The following is a 26,601-nucleotide window of genomic DNA, read 5'->3' on the forward strand; positions in this document are numbered from 1 at the left end:
TGAGCTAACCGGCCAGCCCCTATTTTTTTTTTTTAAGGGGAAGCCGCAAATCCAGATTTTTGGTAATGGATTTGTATTAGTCCGTTTTTTGGTGCTTATAACAGAAATACCTGAAACTGGGTGATCCATAAAGAAAAATGAAATTTATTGCTTACAGGTTCTGAGGCTAGGAAGTCCAAAGTCTATCTGGTGGTGGCGACAGTGACCCAAGGGTCTCACATTGGAAGATGGTGGAAGCAGAGAGAGCAGCAGAGAGAATCTTCTCTTCTTTTAAAGCCCTCAGAACCATGTCCCTGACCACCATTTTTAATCCATTCACTACTGCACGATTCTGCAGTCCAATCATCTCTTCAAGGTTCCACCTTTCAATTACCATAATAGGATTTCCCACCCTCATAACAGTCACAGTGGGGGCTAAGTTCCTAATACGTAAAACTCAGGGGACACAGTTCAAGCTTCAGTGAGTTTTCAGGGGGACATAATCCACTACAAGATTTTAAAAAAACAACATATACACACTTTTTTGCTGGCAGGCACCAGTTTAAAATGTCAATCAGTTAAAAGTAAAGAAAGATTGGGGTTCCTTAAGTAACCAGGAGTATAAGAGGGTTAAATTATACTTTATATCTTTTAAAAAGTTTAAAGGTATTGCTTTATGTAGATGGGCAAGATTAAGTAGTTTTTCAGAAAATTCTAATTAACTAAATTTATATATTGTTTTGTGTAAGGTCATAGGAAAAGCCAGTTTAATAGATACATTAATCCCATGGCATAAGTTTATATCTTACTCTTTATATAATCTATTTCATGTTTTGAATCTCTTTCTGTAGACTATACGTTTTCAAAATGTCTGAGATTGGGAGGTTATTACCAAAGTGTGATCTTAAGGATATGGGGGAGGAATTTGTAATGCCATAACAATACTAATTTAAGAATTGTTTAAAAATACTGTACTAGAGGTATGGTACCATATATTGCATTAATATTATCAGAGGTAAGGACTGAGTGAATTCGTGTCAAAATGATGAAACAAATTAGCAAATAGTCCTGTGGAATGTTAGGAACTTTAATAAAAGTTGAGCATCCCTAATCTGAAATGCTCCTCAGCTCAAAACATTTTGAGTGCGGACATGATGCTCAAAGGAAATGCTCATTGGAGGATTTCAGATTTTTAGATTAGGGATACTCAACTGGTATGTATTCTGCAAATATTACATAATCCAAAAAAATTTGAAATCTGAAGTACTTCTTTCTGGTCCAAAGTATTTCTGGTAAGGGATGCTCAACCAGTATAATAAATGGTTGGTTGAAGATGGCTATTTAAATTAGTTTTATTGTGGAAAGCAGTCATATCTTCTTACTTCAGAAGATAAGCTTCTTGACATAGGTATTTCTGGGGAGATTGTTTTTTCATTAGAGAAGGATTCTTTGCTTTACAAAAGTTCATTGAATTGAAAAACTTTCTTTGGTTCTAGCATGTTGCTATTTAAAATGTAATTTAAACATCCATCTTTGAGGATAACTTAATCTGGGTTTTCTTTAAAGTCTCCCAGTATGTATTAGTGTACTGCTGACTGACGAGGAGATTTTGACAAGGTCCAGTTCTGAATATTTTAGTCCAAAGAGAGATGGCTGCTAAAATATCCTAGGCAGTTCTCAGGATAGGAATACCTGACTCATGCCTAATGCTACCAGAAGCCTCTGCAGCCTCATTCCAGAAATGCAGGAGCACACTTGTTTTTTCTGTAGAAATAAAGTTTTGATGAGAAGGTTCCCAGGCTAAACCTTCAAAATCATGTTAAACTATAACTTTTGTTTTTCTGTCTTCAGAGTTGAGTGGGATTGCAAGTAATAGAATCATAAAATTGTTAACACTGGCCTGAAAAGGCCATATGACTTGCTAGTTAAGACTAGGGCTGGATTGGGAACCTGGATTTCTTGACTGTGTCCAGTGTCTTTTCTGGGAGGCCATGTGTTACCCTTACATAGCTGTTAGGTATGTAAATCCAGAGGCTGCAATCTTTTTTCTTTCGTTCAAACAATTGGGTATTTAAACTATGTCCTGAAACCTGAAGATCTTCCTCAACTTCCTTTTTTAATCATTGGCTAGGTGTCCATGATCCCCCTTAACTATGAAGATTTGGATGTTCTATCCCTCATACATGTTTCATCACAGTTAAATGGATTTTTTAATCTCTACAAAAGATTAAGAGCCACTGTCCTTCCTCCTTAAACAATCCATTTTAATCTCAGTGGATGACCAAAGCACCTATTCTACAGAGAAAATAGAAATCTTAGGTGTGAATTCTTTCAGCTTTCCTTTGAGGTGTTAGGAAAAAAAAAAAGAAAGAAATGCTAGCTCCCATCTTTACAGTACAGTAGTCCCCCGTTATCAGCAGGAGATATGTTCCAGGACCCCCAGTAGATGCCTGAAACCTTGAATAGTACCAAACTTAATATGTACTATGTTTTTTGCTATACCATAATACATACCTATAAATTTTAGTTTATAAATTAGACACAGTAAGAGATTAACAACAATAATAATAAAATAGAACAATTATAGCAATATACTGTCATAAAAATGTGAATGTGGTCTCTCTGCCTCTCTCAAAATATCTTATTGTACTGTACCAAGGGTAACTGAAACCACGGAAAGTGAAACTGCGAATAAGGGGGGCACTGCTGTACTGACTGTGTATCAGAAATTACTGAAGGGCGGAGAGTGTGGCGCTGGGAGCGCAGCGACGCTCCCGCCGCGGGTTCGTATCCTATATAGGAATGGCTGGTGCACTCACTGGCTGAGTACTGGTCACGAAAAAGACAAAAAAAAAAGGAAAAAGAAATTACTGAATCATTTCAATAGTCCTGTGAGAATTCTGTTCTCCCCAGCTTAGATGAGAAAATGGAGACTTGGAGAAGTAAACAAACTTGCCTAAGATTATATGGTTATGGTAGGAAGAGCCAGGAAGCAGATGGCAGGCAGTGTTGACTTTAGAGCCAGTGTCTCTCCAGATTTACCTGTTTTAGTCATCGCTATTTTCCCTTCTTGTCTCTGGAGAAGCTCTGCTTTTCCTTTTGCCAAAATAACTTTTGCTTTCCATCCTATTCTTCCTTTTTTCCAGGTCCTTGCTCTCGAGTAATGTCCCTGCTTTCATAGTTCAGTCTCTCCACTAACTCCCCTCAGCATCCAAACTTATCCAGGGTTTTCCACCAGCCAAAAAAACAAACATCAAAAGAATTTTTAAACCTCCCCCACCCCCAGAACTACTTCCTTCCTCTTCTTTTTTCCTTCCATCTCTGACATTTCAGTGCCCATATTCTTGAAAAAATAGTTTATTTACTGTTCTGGAACTGTTTAGTAAGGTCACTGATGATTACTTAATTGCCAATGGATACCTCAATTTTTATTTATAACAGTTAATTTCTATTCGTAACAGTTAATATGATTACCACTCATTTCCCTTCGCTTCTAATAAACTGCTTTCTCCTTCTTTGTATGTAGTGTTTCCCAACTTTATTAGAACACTTTTCAAACTAGTATTACTGATGGAACACAAACAGAAGTTCATAAAAAAGTTCATGAAATAATGCACAACTGTATTAAAGTTCACAACACAAATGATCTCAGATAAATAAAATATATAGTCAAAATATAATATCACAAGCAAAATTTAGAGAAATTATAAAAACATTATTAAGATGAAATATCTTTCATTTTATTTAAAGTAACAATTTAAGAAGAGTATTTTTCTTATACTGTAAAAGCATACTCATCAAGTGCTGCATTAAATGTGTTACTGTATATTGTTTTTATTACAGTGTAATATAAAAATTTGTTTCAAACAGGTGCATTGTAGCAAAAGAAAGAATAGACTGTATTTTGCAATATTCTTATTTGCAATGTTCATGCAGTTAGTCTACTGCCAACATTATTAATTGGCCTATCATGAACAGGTCAACGTATTTTTCTAAAAAATAGAATTCTGTGCTTTGCTTATGTTTATTTTAAAATAATCTTACTTCTTGGGCTTGAGAATCAAAACTCTGCCATACATTTACAACTTCTTTATTCTAGCTGTAAGTCCATGGGGAATGAACTAGAAATATTTAATATACAGTAAGCTTTGATTAAATAACTTTTCAAATATACATTGAATTATGACAAGAAACAGGATCGATCAGTGATGGTCAAATAGTAATGCCAGTGGTTAAATGCTGTCTGTGTATTAGAACACAGAAAATCACATGTGAGCATTAGTTGTTTTTGGTATGCAAGTATCTTGAGGCAAATTATTGCTTTAAAACTGCAAAAATATGTAATATTTCTTTAAAAAGATGTATTAAAAGTGGATAAAATTTAGAACAGAAATATTGCCACTTTTATTACTATAATACTTATTTGTATCATGGGAAATGCTGCTGTAATTGAGACAGTTCTAATTGATCCTTCTCAGAATTATCTTCTTTTGGTCTTTGTAAGTGCTTTTCCTTATACAGAGAATGTCTTCTCATCCCACCGCCACCTCCTCCTAAATTCTTTATTCATACTTGGAGACGCAGCACACAGAAATGGCTTCTCTGGGAAGCATGTGCCAGGCATACAGGTAGTCAGAGTTCCACTATAGAATTGTTTCATAGTATGTAGACATGATTGATTATTACTCCCTATAGACTGAGCTCTACCGGGCCAAGTCCCTGTCTTATTCTTTGGATTCCCTGTACTCGACACATAGTAGGCCTATTCAGTGTGTGCCAACAACATTCAATGAATGTTAATGTCAAGTGGGGTGGTAGAAGAAAATAATATTTTGGAGTAACATGCCTACTGAGTCATGTTCTAACTCTGTGGCCTTAGGCAAGTCACTTCATTAATTTTCTTGAGCCTCAGCTTCCTTATGCATAGAATGGGGATTATGTCACATACCCTGCAAGCCTGTGGGAAAGATTAGAAAGAAAAGTGCTTGGCACTTATGGACTGTATAAAAGATAGTATTTTTTATTGTTTTTTGATTTTGTTTTTCACAAATAGGCTTGGCAGTTTTATTCACAGTATCCAAAATCTGGAAACAACTCAAATATCCATCAACAGGTGAATATATAAACAAAATGTAGAATATTCTTATAATGGAGTATTACGCAGCAGTAAAAAGGAACAAATCAATGATACACCTCTGCCACTTATCAATTTATTTTAACTCAGCTCCATATTCACCCTTCAGTACCTGCTCTGCTGTAAAGTGCTGTAGTCTTACCTTTGTAATGAACACATGTTAAGTTTTGTCAATAGAGGGCACCAGAGAGACATTGCCGATGGAAGGGGCTTTCTTGGCTCTGGTGGGTTTTTCTTTGTTTAAGTTTTTAAATTATTAATTATCACTGTCTTAACTGGTCAATAATGTTGAACCATGGAATTGGTAGAATCTTGAAATCTAGGGCTTGCTGCTTAATTCAGTTAGTTAGAGTACAACCTTGTAACACCAAGGGTTCAGCTCTCCTCACTGGCCAGCTGCCAGAAAAAAAAAAAGGGATCTCGAAATCTTAGGTGTCAGTGTTAAATTATGTTTAGCATTTCACTTGATTGCCACCCCAACCAAAAATGGGGGGGGGAACCCTAATGTGAAGATAATGAACTTTTGTAATATTTCTAAACTGAAAAAGGAACTGAATCCCAAATTTCTTCTTCAACAAACTTCAAAACACTGTCACCATAATATGTTGTTTCTAATACATGTGGTATTTTTTTGTAGGTCTAGAATTGTGAAAACAATTCTCTGAAACATTATTTAGTAATAGATATATCTGCTGCTGTCCTGTGAGTATTTCCCCCACCACCTGTAGAACATCATGCCAATATAAGTGATAGCATTTCTTTGTCAAATGCTTAAGGGCTCATGTCAGGTAAAAACTGTGAAATCAAAGTTGAATCACAGAAGCCTCAGTGCTATGAGTTTAAGAACAGATTTCTTGGGCCGGCCCGTGGCTCACTCGGGAGAGTGCGGTGCTGAGAACACCAAGGCCCCGGGTTCGGATCCCATATACGGATGGCCGGTTCGCTCACTGGCTGAGCGTGGTGTGCTCACAACACCAAGTCAAGGGTTAAGATCCCCTTACCGGTCATCTTTAAAAAAAAAAAAAAAAAAAAAAAAGATTTCTTAAAATAATAGCACATTAATGGGAGTGAGTGATTTTCTTTATATTAAATGTCCTCTTATTTATACCATCTCTATTAGTTTCCTAGGACTGGCGTAAGTTGACACAAACTGGGTGGCTTAAAACAACAGAAATGTATTCTTTTACATTTCTGGAGGTCTGTAGTCCAAAGTCAGTGTGTTGGCAGGGCCGCACTTCCTCTGGATGCTCTAGGGAAGAATCCTTCCTTGCCTCTTCCATCTTCTGGTGGCTGTCAGCATTCCTTGTCTTCCTTGGTTTGTAGCCACATCACTCCATTTTCTGCCTTCATCTTCACATCACCTCCTCTGTGTGTCTTCTGCTGTTTTGCCTTTTATAAGGACACCTGTGATTGAACTTGCCCACCCAGGTAATCCTGGATGATCTTATCTCAAGATCTTTAATTTAGTTACACCTGCAGTGACTTTTTCCAAATAAGGTAACATTCATAAGTCCCAGGAATTAGGACATTGCACGTGTCTTTTTGGGTGCTGTTGAATCAAATATACTATTTAATCACCAAAATCTATTAAAGTAACTGCTTTAATGTCCTTTGGGCTTTTTCAGTTGTTTTGTTTTTAACTTTCTAAAATTTTGAAGTAATCTCAACCTACAGAAAAGTTGCAAATACTGTACAGAGAACATTTTTTTCCTTTAACCATTTCAGAGGAAGCTGCCAACAGGATGCCTCATCAACCCTAAATAGTAAAGTATTTAAAGTATGTGTATTTCTTATTAAACAAGCACATTCAGCTATATAATCACAATACAGCCATCAAAATTAGGAAATTTTCATTGGTACCTTACTGCCATCTAATCTTTAGACCCTGTTCAAGTTTTGCCAGTTGTCCCAATAATGTCCTTTATACGAAAGGATCCAATCCAGAGTTAGTCATTGCATTTAGTTATCATGTCTCTTTAGTCTCCTCCAATCTGGAACAGTTCCTCTGTCTTTCTTTGACTTCATGACCTTGACACTTTTAAAGATTACATATCAGTTATTTTGTAGAATGTCCCTCAGTCTGAGTTTGCCTCATGTTTCCTCATGATTAGATTTAGATTATGCATCTTTGGCAGGAATGTCACAGAAGCAAGGCTGTGTCTCTCCTTTGCATGCACCCTATCAAGAGGTGCAAGATTTTGGTTTGATTCTTTTCATTGCATACCGTCACTATGCAATTTCAATTTGACTCACTACTGAAAATTTTTACCTTCATCACTGGATTAAGATGATGTCTGCGAGGGTATCCTACTATAGAGTTGCTTCTTTTCCCCTTATAATGAATAAGTAGTTAATTGGGAAGTTCTTTAAGAATATGTACTTATTCTGTTTGAATTTGTTATATACTGCTGCATAAGAAAGTAACCTAAAACTTAGCTGCTTAAAACAGCAAACATTGATTATCTCCCAGTTTCTGAAGGTCAGGAATCTGAGAATGGCTTATAACTAGGTGGTTCTGGTTCAGGGTCAGGGTCTTTTGGGGTTGCAACTGGGCTGTTGCCTGGGGCTGCAATTATCTGAAGGCTAGAGGATCCTCCTCCCGAAGGGTGGTTTACCACCGTGGATGTTGGCAGACTTTAGGCAGACCTTAGTTCCTTGTGAGTTGTTGGACTGAGGGACTCATTTCCTCCCCAAGTAGGTCTCCATAGGACTGTCTTGAGTGTGCTTAAGACATGGCAGTTGGCTTCCGTTAGAGTTAGTGATCTGGGAGAGATAGAGCAACCAAATAAAAGCCACAGTGTCTTTTACAACCTAATCTCACAGACCACCCCTTGTACTATATGGGAGAGAGGATTACATAAAGGTGTGGATACTAGGAGGCAAGTATTATTGGGAGCCATCTTAGAGTCTGGCTACCATACTGGTTTTCAAAATTTTCAACTTATTTATTTTTAAATTTATATTTGTATGGACTCATGATTTAGTAGTAAGCCAAATTTCTGTCCATCAAAAGGATATCTGTGTCTTTAAGCACTGTGCTTCACTTTTGTTGACTAGGAAGAATATACCCAGGAGTGGAATTGCTGGGTCTATGGTAGTTTTATGTTTAACTTTTTAAGAAACTGCCGGACTATTTTCTGAATTGGCTGACCATTTTATATCTTACCAGTAATGTATGAGGGTTCCAGTTTCTCTACATCACCAATGCTTATTATTTTATTATTTTGATTATAGATAGCTTTCTTACTGAGCATCAAGTGGTATCTTATTGTGATTTGCATTTCTCTAATGACTTATGATGCTGAACATCTTTTTATGTGCTTTTTTGCCATTTGTCTATCTTTGGAGAAAAGTCTATTTCAATCTTTTGCCCATTTTTAAATTGGGTTGTCTTTTTATTGTTGAGCTGTAAGAGTTCTTTATATATTCTGGATACTAAGCCCTTATCAGATACATTATTGGCAAAATTTTTCTTCCATTCTGTGGGTTGCCTTTTCATTTTTCTTCACAGATGTACAGAAGGTTTTAATTTTGATGAAGTCCAGTTTATCTAATTTTTCTTTTGTCTGTTGTGTTTTTGGTGTCATGGCTAAGAAACTGTTGCTTAAGTTATGAAGTTTTGTACCTGTTTACATCTAAGAGTTAATATAGTTTTAATTCTTACATTTAGGTCTTTGATCCATTTTTATTTCTAATTATTTTTATTATGACAAAATACATATAATAAAATATACCATCTTAACTGTTTTTAAGTGTACAGTTCAGTGGTATTAAGTTCATTCACATTGTTGTGCAGTTATTACCACCATTCATATCTAGAACTCTTCATCTTTTAGAACTGAAACTCTATACCCATTAAATAACACCCCCAACCCCCAAACTCCGACATCCACTGTTCTACTTTCTGTCTCTGTGATTTTGACTACTCTAGGTGCTTCATATAAATGGAATCATGCAGTATTTGTCATTTTGTAACTGGCTTATTTCACTTAGCATAATGTCCTCAAGGTTCATACAGGTTGATGTCAGAATTTCCTTCCTTTTAAAGGGCAAATAATATCCCATTGTATGTATGTAACACATTTGTCTTAACCATTCATCCATCAGTGGACACTTCAGTTGCTTCCACATTTTAGCTCTGGTAAATAAAGCTGTTATGAACATGAGTGTACACATATGTCTTTGGGACTCTGCTGTCAATTCTTTTGGGTGTATACCCAGAAGTGGAATTGCTGCGTCATATGGCAATTCTACATTTTGGTTTTTTTTAGGAACAACCATGTTCTTTTCCACAGTTACTGTACTATTTTACATTCTCCCCAACAATGCACAGAGTTTCCATTTTTCTCCATACCCTTGCCAATACTTGTTATTTTCTGTTTTTTTGATAGCAGTCATGTCATTGAGTATGAGATTAGAAGATCCTTCTCAAGAAAATATAACCAGCATAGGATAAAGAGCTACACAATACACTGACATTAGTGGTTCATCCAGAGAAATAGCTTAGGCAGCAGAGGATAAACTGAATTCCATAGTTGCCAAACCTCACCCCCATATGTTCAAACATATGTGAAGTGATCTAGAAATCAAGGTTCATTCATTCGTTTGTTTTAAGACTTTTTTCCATAAATAACATACAGTATTGTTTTGGATGTTGTCACAATTTACATAGATGTTATGAAAATATTATAACATGTATTTTTACCCAGTACAAATATACCAACAATTTTTAAAAATTCACTCCCCTATGATGGACATTTGTTTCTAGTTTTTTGTAGTACAAACACTGAAGCATCAGCATCTGCATACATGTCTCTTGGAACACATAGGTGAAAGGCTATCTTTATATTCACTGGAATTGTGTGGTTATATAGTGAGTCTTTTCAGGTTTATAAGATATTGCCTAATTGTTTTCTAAAGTATTTATTTATTTATTTTTGGCAGCTGGTCAGTAAGGGAATCTGAACCCTTGACCTTGGTGTCGTCAGCACTGTACTCTACCAACTGAGCTAACTGGCCAGCCCTTATTTTCTAAAGTTTTTAGACTTCCAACTCCAGAATGTGAGAGTTTCTAATTAACTTTTTTCTTTTAAAGTTTCCCTTATTGTTAATATAACATACTACAGAAAAATGCACAAAGCAAATGTGTATTTAACTTTAATGAAATTTTCAGATACAAACATGGAGAGTTTTATAACAAATTTCCTTGTACTCCATCACCCATCATTTTGTGGTTTTGTGATTACCCCTTTCCCCTTCAATGGATGATTTTGAAGCCAATCCTGAATTTCATCATGTTTCATCTGTAAATAATTCAGATAGTATTTCTAAGAGACAAAGCAGTGGTTCTCAACTGGGGGCAATTTTGCTCACCAGGTAACATTTGGCATTGTCTGAAGACATTTTTTGGTTGTCAACACTGGGAAGCAGGGGTTCTGCTGGCATGTAGTGGGCAAAGGCCAAGGATGCTGCTAAATATTCTGCAATGAATGGGACAGCTCCCAACAACAAAGAATTATCTGGCTTAAAAATGTCAGTTGTGCTGAGGTTGAGAAACACTGAGATTAGGACATTAAAAAAAAAATCACACACGCAATAGAATTATTACATCTGAAAATATGAACAAAAATTTCCTGATCTCAAATGTCCAGTCGGTTTAAAATTTTTCTTTTTTTTTCCTTTGGTTTTGGTGGCTGGCCAGCAAGAGGATCCAAACCCTTAACCTTTGTATTATCAGTACCAGCTCTAGCCAAGTGAGCTAACAGGCCAGCCCTTTTCTCTTTCAAACAAGGCTCAGAGCTCCAAGAGAGCAAGAGAAAAGTTGTCAATCCTTTTAGTTGTTAGACTTGTAAATGATAGTGTCACACGTGCAGCATTTTATTGGTCAAAGCAAGACACAAGACCAGCCTGTAAGAGGAGTGACATGTTCTTACAGGGAGGGGAGAAATTGTTGGCAGCCATCTTCGAAGATTATATACTGCAGGAGAAATTTTAATAAATGTTGTCTAATAACATTTACTTATTGGATAAAGTCATGTGCTATAAATTTAATTTTGTTGTATAATTTTGCTTCTTTGGATTCATTAAAAACAATTCTAATGGCTGAGTAATATTGATTTAACATTTTTTCTAAATGTTAATTCAAAAAAGTTTTTCTGAAGATTTGTTTGACCAATTAATAGGGAGAGGGAAGAGAGAGGAGTAAGAAGGGAAGTGAAGGGCTTTGATGTGAAGGCTAAAAATGTGATTGGTTTGAGAAGTATAACCATGTGCTTGGGGCCATGTCTTCTGTCAGAATAACTTACTGAGTTGCTTTGTTTAGCCTAGTGCTAGGAGACTAAGGAAAAGAAATTTAAAATGTAAAAGATAAAGTTGAGTCACAGGAAAAATTTCATACTACCAGCTGTGCATTTTTTGGGGTGGAGGGACTTGATTCATAATGCTTTCATACTTTTATCTTTTTTTTTTTTGGTGGCTGGCCCGTATAGGGATCCAAACCTGTGACCTTGGTGTTATAAGGCTGTGGTCTAACCAACTGAGTTCATACTTCTATTATTTTACCAAAGAACTGCTTCTCTGCTTGCCCTGTCCTCTTTGTTAATTATCAGAATTCTCTCAGAATCTTCAAGTAGTATTAACTGTAATGATTTTATGGGTTAAACATTCCCTGAAATTTAACTGGTCAGATCTACCATATTAAAAACTGCTTACTAGGCTATGTTTTGTTTTTAATATCAGGAAGTATCAAATGTTTTTGAAACAGGTAATTCTTGTTTACACCAAACTATTCCCTAGCCTAACTATGGACTTAAATTTTCTGTATGGCCCTCTTCCAACCATTGCTGCAGATAACATGGCAATCCTTTTAGGGTGTGAATTTCATCATAGGAAAACAGAAATGTTCATTTTTCTTTCATGGTACTGTAATATCTTCCCCTAAGACAGTAGTAAATGTTTCCATTACTGTGTGGAAGATACTTGATTAGATGCTATGTCAAATGCTTTCAGTGTGGACAAAGGGCTCTCATCTTCAAGCTTATATAAATGTAATTTTAAAAAGACATTTCTTGAGATTCACCTATTTACACTTTTGTTAATACTGTCTAGTTTTGGAAGCTGGGCTGTTCCAGGGAGATGCAAAAATCTCTTTCTGTCATTTGGTGTTTTTAGTAATAGTTCTAAAATATACTCCTAGTCTTGAAAGTTGCTTCTGGCTTTTGTTTTGTTTTTACCCAAATTGTATTTTCTGCCCTTTGATTCTTCACAAGACAGTTTTGCAAATATGTAGTCAGTATTTTAGCAGAGTGAAATTTAACAACTTCCTTGACTATTGGTCTACCCATCTTACATCATAGAGATTGTTAGTCTGATGTAACCATGGTCGGATTTATCCTTTTGAACTCTAGGTTAGTGTTGGAAAAATTTGTGAAACAGAAAAACTGTTTGGAAAAATGAAGAGTAAAATCCATGGCAAGTATTACTTTAAGTTTCAAGGATTTACAGTTCTAGGTTAACAGTTTTTATATATTTCAAAACATCAGAGTACTAAAACTGACTTATGCTACTTTAAAATAGTTCATGTGGGTTCTTTTGTAGGGGCATAGTTTTACAGCATATAATGAGAAATGGGATGCCATTTTATTTCTTTTTGAGTTCCCTATTATCCTGCCACTTTAAGTAGCACAGAAGCACCCCAAGATAATGAGAGTAGCATTCTTTTTTTTTTTTTTTCCTTCTATTTTCTCAAGCTTGGGACTATGATACATAGTGATTAATATACTAGATGAGTATGGCAGTACTCTTGACAAATAAGTTCTTTAAGTTTCTAGTTTGCTACATAGCACTTTGGTGTGTTCTTTGGAGCTCAGTGAATAGTGAAATCTTTTGATATAGATGCTTCACGATCTATTAGCACATAGACTCTTTCCATCTACCTGGTTGTATGCCACCCTCATTTTGGACATAGAGTGGTGGAGAGCAAAGACCACTGCTTCAGTAACTGAAGGTAGAGGGAATTTCAGATTCTTACAGATAGGCTGTGTGGAGTCAAACCTGCCCTGACAATTTAGTCACCACGGCTTATCAGCTCCAGGAGTTGGTAGCAAAGAACTGCTATTTATTTGCTTGCTTTGCTGTTGGGAACATGTGTACCTCACTAATACTTTTGTTTCCCTACTTACTACAGAAGTAGTTTTACTGGAATACTTAACAATTTTCTTATCCAGTCTCTGTCATTTACTCAGTTATCCTCTACTTTGGCCCTCGTTGCCCAGAATTCTAAACTTGTACTTTGTTAAGTATATGATCCCATGACTGCAGTTTCAGAGAATGAGATTATTGCTTTTCCATGTACCTTACTTCATCGAACCTAAAATGCCATCAATTGAAAGATGTATCATATTGTAATAAGAAAGAAAACATATTTACTGCCAATTAAGCTGACATGCCATTGATTGTAAGACGTTTGATTTCAGGCATGTTAAAAGTCTTACAATTAGTGAAAGATGGTATTATCTTTCTGTAGGTACTTAGAATTAATGGTAGCTCAAATAGGTAAAATAAGGTCTAGGAAATGTTCTTGATATTCAATAATGGACAGAGAATATTGTCTTTATAGCAGAACATTTTCACCTAAACGGTTGTGCTGAAGTACTCAAAAAAACTCCTTTTTTTTCCTGGTGTTATCCAGTCTTACCCCAAAACACCTTTTCCACTCTGGTTCAGTAATTAAATCTTAATATACTCTGTATGTCACTATAGACTAACTTTCTGTTTCCTGACATTATACGTGATTAGACTGAATGGAGTGGACTTCTCCTTGGAAATTGCTCTTGTGCTTTTGTTTATCTTCCCATTTGTATGTGTTTGAGCACCAGTTACGCTTGGTACTCTTCTAGGTATTTATCCACTCATTTAGACATTTAAGTGCCTCTTATGTTCCTGTCTCTGGGGAATGCAGTGAAGAATAGAATATACCTTGTTTCTCAAGGAGTTTATAATTAAACATTGAAGGGGTAGAGGTAGGGGTGTACAGAAATTAACTTTTTGAGAGTTGTGGATAAAAAATTGAACATGAAATATTACTATACAGTAACCATATATATGATACTAGATTTGTATAGTACAGTTAATGAATAAAGTAGCCGCATGGAAAAAAAGGCGGTCCATGGGAAATAAAAAAGTTAAGATTTTTTCATTCCAAAAAAGTGGTATGTGAACACTAATCTTATTAGTTGGAAGTGTTTGGTGTTGATTTGTTTAAGGGCATAACTGTGCTGTTGTGAAGACAGATAAAAATGATCTGGGGGGAGGTGTCCAGCTTAAAATGTTTTTTTAATCTCAGGTTCAAATTTGGTTAATTATACATTTTGTCAGAGTTTCATATTAGTTTCTCCTCTGTGAAACTTTAAACATGATATGCAAATTTGAATGTCTATATAACTCAGCTGTAATTTATTTGATAGAAATATCTTATGAGTCCAAACTGATTTTTTTAAAACTGCCTTTCCCATAGCTGACTTTTTTTACTTGCTGAGCAGTAGAAAACCTCATTATTCTCTTTCTGAGTCCGATACCAACCCACCCTGTTTTAAAAGTGTAGCTCTAGTTGTGTACTTGAGGTCAGTGATGAGTCTGAAGAAAGAATTTTCCTTAAAATGCCTATATTTCTCTGAATTCCCGTTTTATCTTAGGATAAAAAAGGATTTCCTTTTCTTACACAGAATTTTAGATCATTTACTTCCTAAGTGTAAATACAGTAAGATGCCTTGCTTAGTTTTACTTTCTGGGTTGTGGTATGGATGGTATAAGCTTTCATTGTTTAATTACTAAATTTTGTAGTACAACTGGTTAGATTACATAAGTGACAGATTTTGCTAATATCTTGTATAGAGTATTTTTTTCCCTTTTTTATCTGGAAAAATTATTTTAAGTCAGACAGTGAATATCAACTATATATTTTATCACTACTGGAAGCTGTCGATATTGTCACTCAAATAGTACTATTAAGAATTTCCTGGAACCTGACAGAAGTAACTTAAAAAAAAAAAAAATCTGTGTGTCTCAAAATTCGTAGAAACATGTAATCTGCCTTGGAAAGAGAATTTGTGTTGTATTAATGATATCTGAAAAGCTCCTCAAACATGAGCTTTCTCTTGCTTTAAATATTCTCTTAAATCACTTCAAAGTAGATTATGATTTGCCCCGATATAGAGAAATGACTATAGGACAGTTTTAGCCATGTTGTGTAGTTCTCTATGTCATTCCCGAAAGGCTTTATTCATAAAACTTTGTATAGGTTACAAGTGTTTTCCTAGGTTCCTTCAGAATTAATAATAATATTATTACTTTTTTTTTTTTTTTTTTTTTTTGGTGGCTGGCTGGTATAGGGATCCAAACCCTTGACCTTGGTGATGTGGTCTGGGGGGCCCATAGTTGCCTTCAACCTACTCAGTTTTCTTGACTCCCCCACAGGAAAGAATTCAAGGGCAGAGTCACAGTAGAAAGTGAGAACAAGTTTAATATAACAGATAAATACAAGTTCCACAGAGAAAGTGCTGCATAGCTCCAGAGACTGAGTTTAACACTAAAGTGAGTTCAGTACAGACATTGAGTCTTAACACAAAAGCAAGAAAAACATACTTAAAGTTCAGTACAAAGTGCAGGCTGGCTCAAGAGAATGAGCAGCTCCTTGCTCAATGTAAGTGTGATACAAAGTAAAGTATACACATCTCAGCCAGGTAAGTGCAGGTTGCCTTCAGGAAAATGATCAACAACCAACCCTGCCTTCAGGCTGGGATTAGGCTTTTATAGTTTCTCTATCCAATGAACATTCAATTAAGGGGGTGGCTCCTAGTTATGTAACATTTAGTCTTGCACATGCTCAGTCAGTCCCTTCCTGGAGCATGATCATTGGTCAGACCCTCTCACACGCACCAGGCACATTCAAGAATGTTCTGTGCTCTCTGTTGGGCATGCCCAGCTGCTTGATTTGCATAAGCCAGCCCCTTGTGGTCTCATTTTCCTCCTGTTGGTGCTAAAAATAGGTCTGAGAACAGTAACTTTCCTCCAGGGGATAGCTCAGAGGAGGGGGCCTGAGACCTTAGGGAGTGATTGGAAACCCAGGGGCATGTCATGAAACCCAAGCCCAGGGAAACTGAGCACATCCTGTATCATTGGTGTTACAACACTGTGGTCTCTTCAACTGAGCTAACTGGTCAGCCCAGAATTATTTCTGACCTTCCTACAGACAAATCTTGGACAAGAAGGGGGAGGTAACATAGGAGGAATGGACCAAGGAGAGAGGCATAGGCTGGTTCTGTGTCCAAGCAATTGTGTTTTCTTTATGTAGGACTTCTTTAGAACCTTGGATATTCTAATAATAAGAATGTGGATTGCAACATTTTTCAAATTTATTAGACACTTAAACCTGTGTAATCTAATCGTGCTATGTAAATTTCTGTTAGTCTAACTCCCTTATCTTACAGATGTGAAAACTTATTTGGAGAAGTTGAATGACTTGTTTAAAGTTACCTAAGAACATAATGATAAAAAAAAAAAATCAAAGAATGTTGAGATTTAGAAAACCCAGATTCTGCTTTTTGCCCCTACTGATATCAGCAAGAACATAAGCAGTTATAAAATAACCTTATAACCCTCATAGATCCTTATTTTCATTTTCGTACTTTCATATAGGATGCTTAGTTTTCAATATTTGCAGCATAAAAATCTCAATGCGGTGTTTTGATAGAACCAGTTATTGAAGTGAAGGGCATCTAGAGCTTTTTATAGCTTAAAGGGGAATAGTGATCCTTTTGTAAGAAAATTCCTTTTTAATAGTTGAAACATCTCAGATTAGTAAATAGCAAATAATTTGTTATATGAAATTATAGCGTTGACAAGAATAATTTTAAAAGGAGGAGTTGGTACTTTCTAGTTATATTAAGTGTTTTACCTAGAGGAAATGATTTGATAAATTTGCTCGTGTATGTATGAGCGTATTTACCAAATCATTGTAAGAGTGAAAAATAGGAAATAAATACCCATCCACTAAAGAAAGAATCTGTTGTGGTTTAGCCGTAGAGTAGCAGAGTAAACAGCAGTAGAAAAAGGAGTAAAGTAGATCTACTTTTGTATCTTCATGGGAAAATATCTAAATATTTTGAGGGAAAAGCAAAGTATAGAAGAATATATGCCATTCAACACAACATAAAAGTTTAAAAACATGAAAACAATACTACATTGTTTATGGACACATAGAAAAGTGTAGAAGAATGTGTGGGAATGATAAGCATTATATTCAGGGTAGTCATTACTTCTGGAAGGTTATACAGGGGACTTCTTAAAAATCCAAAGATAACATGACATTGTTAAGATTGGGCAAAGCTTGGGTGGTAGATTCATGGTAAGTATTTTCTATACTTTTAGCTGACTTTGAATTTTTAAAAGAGAATATAGGCTTTAATCTTGGATCAGGTTACCACTTCTGCTTATCTTAAGTTCAGGGAAAGATTGATATTGATATGTGTTTCCATCAGTTTGTCTGTCTTCATAGTAGAAAGCAGCATTATTAAGAGAAAAATAGAAAATATTTGAGAGTGCCAAGGGATTAAGTCTATCAGCTCTAGATAATTTGATATTGTCAGAGGTTATATTATTTCTCTTTCAAACTCATCTAAGATAATTATGAGTTATTAATATTTCCTGAGTTTTAAAAATTGGTAATTTAAAATATGCTAGCAGTTATTTTCAAATATTAGCTTAATTATTACATTGTGCACATAAGCAGGCAGTATAAATTAATGTTTCTTTTGTAACCTTAGTAACATAGAAGTGGGGCAGGGAGAATGTAATAATCACAGACTGCTCCCCCTTCAATCTGTCTTGAAAACCTGTAGCATACTTTGTCTTCTTAAGTCTCAGCACTTTCTTGACTTCTTCATTTTGTGCCATCTTGCCCTTCACCTTCCCTTCTAGTCTTGCTGATAGTTTTCTAGCATCACCTTTTGTCTCTGATGCTTTTTTAACTTTTCAGACTTAAAGGTACTCAAGCATTAGTGTGTATTATAATTTCCTGGGGGCCATGTTTAAACACAGATTGTTCATCTCCACCTCAGAGTTTCTGACTCAGTAGTTGTGGGGTAGAACCTGAGAATTTGTGTTTGTAGTAAGTTTCCTTGTGATGCTAATGTTGGTGTGCCAGGACCCAGTTTTGAGAACTATTGGTCTGTTTTTTCTTTGCAATTCAATAATCTTTTTTTTCTTTTAGAGGTGACCAGTAAGGGGATCTTAATCCTTCACTTGGTGGTGTCAGCAACACGCTCTCCCAAGTGAGCTAACCGGCCATCCCTAAATAGGGATCTGAACCCTTGGCCTTGGTGTTATCAGCACCACACTCTCCCAAGTGAGCCATGGGCCGGCCCTGCAATTCAGTAATCTTAAAGGAGGGTTATCTTAATTTCTTGGGCAACATATAGATTCTCAGACATTTCTAACTTGTACATTTCTAATATTTTAGATCCAGACTAAAGAAGCATGGTATAATAGAACACCTAAGTCCTTACCCTTGGGTTAGATATTTTTGTATTTTGTTTTCTTATAAAATTGGGAATAGGTCTATTTGATCTCTTCTGACCTAGAAATGATAATTCTGTGAATTATAATCTCTTTTGAAATCTTCTTATATCTTTGTAACCACCAAAGATCCTTGATGCGTATAACAATATTTAGAACTATTAAAACTTGACTGCAGAGCCATTTTTCTTCGGAGTTAATTATAACCTCTCCTAGTTTCCCTACTTTTTCCTTTCACCTTATGCTGTAGGGTAAGGACCAAAAGGGTGAGAGAAATCTTCTCTGTGCCATTTGTTTTGTTTCATAATTGTTATTATTATGGGAGGAGGGTCATTTAAAAATAGCTAGTAAGAAGCATTAATTTTTACCAACTACTGGCTTAACTTGCCTTTTTAGGAATACAGTGAAAGAGGAATCTATATATCCCTTGCAGGATCCCCTCCCCTCAAAGAGTAAGGAAGCTTTCTTTCTTTTTGCTATAGTGTTGTAATAGATATCTCAGGCTTTCGGAAGTTTTAGTGTTCTGTTTTATTTACTAATGGTCTGTTTTAAATATAGACTAATCCTGTGGAAAGTAGATATTCTTAAGGAATAACATAAGGCACTATATTATCCCTGTTTACCTCTGCATTAGAAATTATATTCCTGAGCCTAAAAAGGTAGTAGGAAGTTAAACCTTACTTGAAAACAAACTAATTGATATAAGGTTTTGGGGTTGTTTGAACTAAGGTGAAAAACACTTAATATATTTTCAGAGAGTCAAAATTGTTTATAATTCTTGGTCTTTAGAGAATTTAGTTCTGCTGTATACTTATATACAAGGTGAATATACTGCAACAAAGAAATGTTTTATTTATTTTTATTTTAAAGTTTTTTTAGATTTCAAGTTCCTCCCCCCTTTTTTCTAAATTTAATTATATATACTTTATTTCTCTATTGCTCTTTCTACAGCGAAGAATTTTTTTTGATAAACAGACTAATTCCTTGGTTTTGGATTTTGTCCTAGCCCTACTCTCAATCCCAGTAATGTATAATTTCCTATATGATATATAAGACAAATCTGAATACATTGTCTCTTAGGAAAGAAAAACCAAAGAAATTAATATATAAGTAGAATGCCAAATGACAAAGCCAACTGTCAAACAAAACACAGCTTGATATATTCGGATATTTTTTTCTGCCCACGTGGTCTGTCTAGATCAGTGCCCTTTTAAATTTTAAGATTCAGCTTCAGTTTTCATCTTGATATAGAGACATCAGTTTTATAGTATGTGTGTTCAGTCTAACTGGGTTTTCACTATTTAGATTACCCTCCAGATGGTGATAACTTTTAATAGCTATTTTAATCCAAATTTATAGTCAGAAAGGGTAATTTATTTTTCAAATAGGTAATATATACACTTGTTATAAAATTCTAAAGGTATAAAAGGAGTATATACAGTTTCCATTCTCACCCCCAAAGCAAGCTTTCTTTCCTGAAAGTAACTAGTATTTGTTTCTTATGTATTCTTTAGAGATACTTTGTGCACACACAAAGATGGATGTTTATGAGTTTTGAAAAATAAACAACTTTGAGATATAGTACGTACATAAAATTCACCAATATCAAGTGTATAATTTGTTTTGACACACATACAGTTGTGCATCCTCCACCAAAATCATGATATAGAACATTTCTATCACCTCCCAAATTTTCCTCATGTCTGTTTGTAGTCAGTCCCCACTCCAGCTCTCTCTAGCCACTGGAACCATTGATCTGCTTTCTGTCCTATAGTTTTGCCTTTTCTCACATGTTGTAAGAATGGAATCATACAGTTTGTAGTCTTTTTATGTCTTGTTTCTTTTACCTAGCATTATACTTTAGAGATTCATCCATGTCAGTGTCTTGAACCAAGAAAGTTTTGAATGAGTATGTTAAATGTCTATTAGTCTAAGTTTGGTTAGATTTTTAAAATTAATTATAGTGTCTCATGAAATGGACTGATGGATATACATACAGAGGTTGCACAACTGTCAGAATAAGTTGTACACTTAAAATTGTTGAATTTTACTGTATGTAACATATATCTCAAATACTATGTGCTCAGTTTAAATAAATCTTAGCTCTCAAGGTTAAACCTTGATGTCATTCAGCACGGAAAAGGGCAAGTCAGTTTGAAAGGAGCAAAAGATTAAGGCTAAATGAGAAGTAAAATTCTATTTAATAGAAATGGCAGGAGTTCAGAACACTTTGTTAAATTCACATTATATTTTAATAGCAACCTATTGCTATAGCAGTCAGTATCTTAAATCAAGTGAGTATTCTTAGTTATACCTGTATTGCAACATATTTGGGAATGGAAACTACAATAGATTATTGTTTTTTCTTGAGATGGGCAGGAAATGTCTTGTAGGGAGACATAAAATCTAAAAATTGAGATACTTGAGAAAGTAAATGTTAAATCTTTATCTCAATGTCAGCGCCCTTTTTTCAAACTTTCCGTACTTTATGCTTTGTACTCCAAGCTTACAGATGGGATAAAACAACATAATTGGTGTACTAAAATGACTTATTGAATAACTGAACTCTGAGGAAGGGTCTTACAGAAGCGAATATGTGTTGCAAATTAAAAAATTATAATATTTGGAGTTCTAAAATCATATCTTTATGTAACTCAATAATTGAGTCTTAAGTAGTTTTATTACATTTAAAAATATTAGATTTTACTAATATTTTCATAATTTTTAGTTTTTACTGTTGTAATTTTAAAGTATAATCTGAAATTAGTCCTTCTCCAGAGCTTGTTTTTATCTCAGAAACCAAGTGGAGGGGAAAGAGAATATAGTATGACTTCCTTGCCTTGTCATTTTTCAGGCATCTCCACCCAATAACAAGTCTCAAGTTTGTGGGCTCTTATGTTAAAATAGCTAAGAAGCTGACCTCTGGTTGTAGGCCATTACTATAGGTAGATCAGTATCTGACTACAGTGCTTTATGATGGGTTTTATTCTCCAGTCAAGCCTTTTTAATATATCCTTTTAAAGTTTTTTTCGCTACCTTTGAAAGCCTGGTAATGGACATCATCTGAGAACATATCAACATCTTGTCAGATGGTCCAGTATAATTTTGGAACATTTACGACTTACTTTTAAATAACTTCAAGAGCTTGTCTGGAGTGTAACCTTATAATTTTTGAGGTGTAAAAATTGGCCTTGAATCTTTTTAGATAAATAGTAAATGAAATTTTACTTTAAAACAGTTTTCTTGGCTCTTTAGTACATAATACCTGTTTACCTTTCTTACCTACTAAACCCTGAACAAAGCAAAAATGACCTACTTTTTAAAACATACATTTCCATTCAAGCATCCAAAATACTTCAAAGATTTACAAATTTACTCCTCCCTGACTTTGAAGGAGTCCTCCTAAAAGAGCTTCACCAGTGGGACAGAGAATATTCGTAACAGTGTAAATTTTATTAGTGAATAAAAGTTACATTTATGTTGAATAAATTTCTTTTCTTTCTCAAGGAATTGAATGACCTGGCACGGGATCCCCCAGCACAGTGTTCAGCAGGTCCTGTTGGAGATGATAGTAAGTATTTAAAAGGAATGATGGAATAAAACAGCGTAACAGTCTGCCTCTGGGGAATTCTGGGATAGATTAATTTATATATCTTAAGGTTATTTTGTGTGAAGAGATATTTATGCTATAGGGTAGAGGCAATGTTTACCCTTAGTTGCCCATGAAAGAAGCATTTCTATGTGCATCCCATTGTCTTCTGTATTGTTCATTACATTTGACACTCTTCTGACAGGCATTGTCTGTGTACTTGGTCTGGTCCCTTCCTACCTGTCATTTACCTCTTCTGATTATTTTCCTGGGGTAAAATATTTGAGCTTTTACCTACAATTGGCTATTTTTCTTTGAGTAAGATAATACTAAGGACGATTTTTGTTTGTGTCTGTGTCTGAGTTTGACTCTTTCTACTGGCTCATACTTGTAAAAGCAGGTATAACTTATTTTTATGTCCAATTTATCTGATTAATCCTGTATAAAATGGGCCAACCCCATGGCTCACTCGGGAGAGTGCGGTGCTCCTGCCGCAGGTTCGGATCCTATATAGGGATGGCCGGTGCGCTCACTGGCTGAGCGTGGTGCGGACCACACCAAGCCAAGGGTTGCGATCCCCTTACCGGTCACAAAAAAAGGAAAAAAAAAAAAAAAATCCTGTCTAAAGTAACTTATTAGGTGATATTACTGCATAAGTTGGGTAATAATTTTCCTTTTGTTCTACTTTGTCTCAACGTAGTTTTCCCCCTATAGTGTCTTCTAATTATTTTTTTCCCCTAAAGTATTTACTATGTTGTTAACTTTTTTTAAAGGGAGAATATTTGAATGGTACTATGCTTTGTGACACAAAACTAATTCACAAAGAATTACAATGTTTAGCAAAAAAAAAAAAAAAAAAAACCCATACTGGGAAAAATTTGTATAAGAAAAGTGTATAGATTAAGACCAAAAATGGGTATGAGGCTAGATTGGATTGTGTTTAAAATTATTTTTTCCTGAGTTTTTAAGAGAATGTTGTTTCTGGTCTGCTAAATACTTGAGAATCAAAGCAAGGCCTTTTTTAAACCAGTATTGCTTTACAGACAAAACAGATAAATGTTATAGATTATAAAACTACTTACATGTGATGAAAAATTTCATTTTCGTTATTATACTCTAACCTGTCCAGCATGTGAGTGACTATAGTATTTGGCACCTAACAGGGCAGACTAAGTACTAAAACCATACAAAATGGCTTAAGTGCTCTTACACAATTTATCTCATTAAAGCCTCACAATAACTCTTTTAGGTGAGTGGGATAGAAATCTTAGAAAAGAGTCCCATAAGAGGCTTATGGAGATTCCCGAAGTGGACTCATTCTCAGGTTTTCTGATTCAAGTTTTGTCATTCCACCATATCATATGGTTCATCTGCATCAGTGTGTTTTTTCCATTCATATCCATATGACCCAGCAATTTGGCTCCTTGGTATATATAGCCAAGAGAAATGAAAATGTACATCCACACAAAAACTTTTGCATGAATGTTCATAGAAGCATTATTAATAATGGCCAAAGGTGGAAACAACTCTAATGCCCACCAACTGATGAAGGAATAAATAAAATGTAGTATAGCCATACAATAGAATATTTTGTGGCAATAAAAAGGAATGAAGTACTGATATATACTACGACATGAATGAACTTTGAAAAACATGAGAAAATGAGAGAAGCCAGACACAAAAGACCATATATTATATGAGTCCATTTATATGAAATATCCAGAATAGGCCAATCCATAGAAACAGAAAACAGATTAATGGTTGCATAAGACTGGAGGTTTGAGGGGAATGGGGAGTGACTACTAGTGGGTATGGTGTTTCTTTTTGGGGTGATGAAAATGTTATAAAATTCATTGTAGCCATGGTTGCACAACTTTGTCAGTGCACTAAAAACCACTGAATCATACACTTTCAGTGTATGGATTGTATGGTATGTGAATTGTATCTCAATAAAGCTGTTTGAAAAATAATAATCTAATCTCCCCCTAATTTCTAGTTTCCTTATTCAACTTTGAGTATCTAGAGTCAGACACAAAGTTGTCAACAGTACCTAACTCAGCAAAAAGAATAATCATCTCCTCCTTAGGGACAGTATAACTTCTTTTTAAACTTGGTCATTTAGGTAGTGTTTGCTGATAAACATTATATACTTAGATATTGTGTGGATGTTTGAGAACATTTGAGGGTGAATTACTGTCAAAGAAAAACCTTGATATGAGTTCTTACTGATGAGAACCACATGATACACAAAGTGTAATTGGACAGCTAAATGCACTTTCATCCTTTTGTTGTAAGGAGGCGGAATTTAATCTTAGGAGGAGGAAGAGAGGAACTGTTGACCAAAATGAAACTTTTGAGCTCCCTTTAAAAAAAAAAATTTTTTTTTAATTAATTTATTTTCAAATTTTATTTTATCAATATACAGTGTGGTTGGGGCCGGCCCCGTGGCGCACTCGGGAGAGTGCAGTGTTTGGGAGCGCAGCAGCGCTCCCGCCACAGGTTCAGATCCTATATAGGAATGGCTGGTATGCTCACTGGCTGAGCGCGGTGCAGGCGACACCACACCAAGGGTTGCGATTCCCTTACCGGTCACAAAAAGACAAAAAATAAAAATAAATAAAATAAAAAATATACAATGTGGTTGATTTTTGTGTCTTTGAACTCCTTTTGTCTATTCTGCCACTCAGATCCCTCAGCACCACTTATTCTTTAGTGTAAGAATAAAGTGGAGACTTGTGCTTTATTTTAAAATATTCAGATTTTAGGGCCGGCCTGTGGTTCACTTGGGAGAGTGTGGTGCTGATAACACCAAGGCCACGGATTCAGATCCCTATATAGGGATGGCCGGTTAGCTCACTTGGGAGAGCATGGTGCTGACAACACCAAGTCAAGGGTTAAGAGCCCCTTACCGGTCATCTTTAAAAAAAAAAAAAAAAAATTCAGATTTTAATATACCATTACATTTTTTTCATTTTTCTGCAAGATTTTGGTAAGCAGGAAGAAGTATACTTCCTGAAAGGAGAAATAAGCTGAAGATTTATTGATCATATAATCTGCTTCACTTTCTTTTGTTTTGAACACTTGGTGAATGTGGCTCTCTTGAGATCTGTATGTTCAAATGTAGGTCTCTGGAGATTCCATCTCAAACTAGCAAATATTCTTACCATCATTTTAAACCTCAAGGCTTCATCCAGAGTACTAAAGAATAATCATTGATCTGTGAATTTCACATTTAAACTCTTACAAAACAGATTGTAGCTTTCAGTTTGTGTAATTTGGTTAGATAGCATCAAACCAGGTAGTGAGAGTTTTTGTTTTTGATTTTTACTATTAAAAAGTTTTTATTTTGCTACCATGAATTTTTATTTTGAACAGCTCCTAAGATTGATTCTTAAATGAAAGGTTTTTGAAACATATATTCATGTAATGTAGCGATACTGAATTTTATGCTCATGAGCCTGTATTTCATCCAGTTACTATTTCTGGAGTTCTTTCTACATGGACCTGAGTAATTCTTGAACTGTTTACGAAACCATTGTAATTTGAGGCAGGTTAGATATTCTTTCACTTCCTTCTTCTCTCTTTATTTATATAGTACATGTACTTCCACCTAGGAGAGCTAGGAGTCTAGGAGGTTCCAGAGGGAGACCTAAGTCAGTGACTCCAATAGGTATTCTTATTTAACCAGTGTGACAGAATAGTCAATTAAAATTTAAATGGTAAATTTCAAATGCTTTCATTAATTAAATTAATCTTAATAGGTTTTAATTTGTTTTTCTCTGCCTTTTGTTGATACTGTAGATCATTTTACAAGAGCCATAAATATCATTGGTCTTAGTAGCCACATTAGCAATTTTCTTTTGTCGGGGAGGGCTGGCTGGTACAGGGGATCCAAATCCATGAACTTGGTGTTATAAGGCTACGCTCTAGCCAGCTGAGCTTATCGGCCAGCCAGCCTTACATTAGCAATTTTCTTCCTTTTCCCTGTCTTCTTTTAAAAACATAACCCTGTGTATGTATTTTTCTCATTTTTCTGGTGATAGTATTTTACCCTTTATAACAGTGAAGACAAAGTGTTAGCATTTGAATGTGAATAAGTTTTTATTGAGAGCTTTGATGCCTGTGGATTACATATGTTTAGTTCTGTTGGAATATTGAATAGATATAATTTACTTGCTAAATAGATATGAATTATAAATGAAATAGTTTATTGATGTTCCTTGTAAGAGTTCTCAATAATGAGAATCTTATTTAAACACACTAGAGTGTCTTCAACTTTTTGGAATGTGGAAAGAGATTGCAATATTTCTTGAAAATATTGATCTTT

At 35.1% G+C, this 26,601-nt stretch overlaps 1 protein-coding gene across 1 annotated transcript in view; it reads left to right on the forward strand.

The window, feature by feature from the left end:
• Positions 1–26,601, forward strand: part of UBE2D2 (ubiquitin conjugating enzyme E2 D2) — a 40,956-nt gene that overhangs the window by 4,203 nt on the left and 10,152 nt on the right. Inside the window, exon 2 of the mRNA XM_063085410.1 lies at positions 22,193–22,256. Coding sequence (XP_062941480.1) covers positions 22,193–22,256 — 64 coding nt within the window. The remainder of the gene's footprint in view (positions 1–22,192; positions 22,257–26,601) is intronic.

The sequence above is a fragment of the Cynocephalus volans genome, chromosome 2 (genome assembly GCF_027409185.1).
Source record: "Cynocephalus volans isolate mCynVol1 chromosome 2, mCynVol1.pri, whole genome shotgun sequence".
Taxonomy (NCBI): domain Eukaryota; kingdom Metazoa; phylum Chordata; class Mammalia; order Dermoptera; family Cynocephalidae; genus Cynocephalus; species Cynocephalus volans.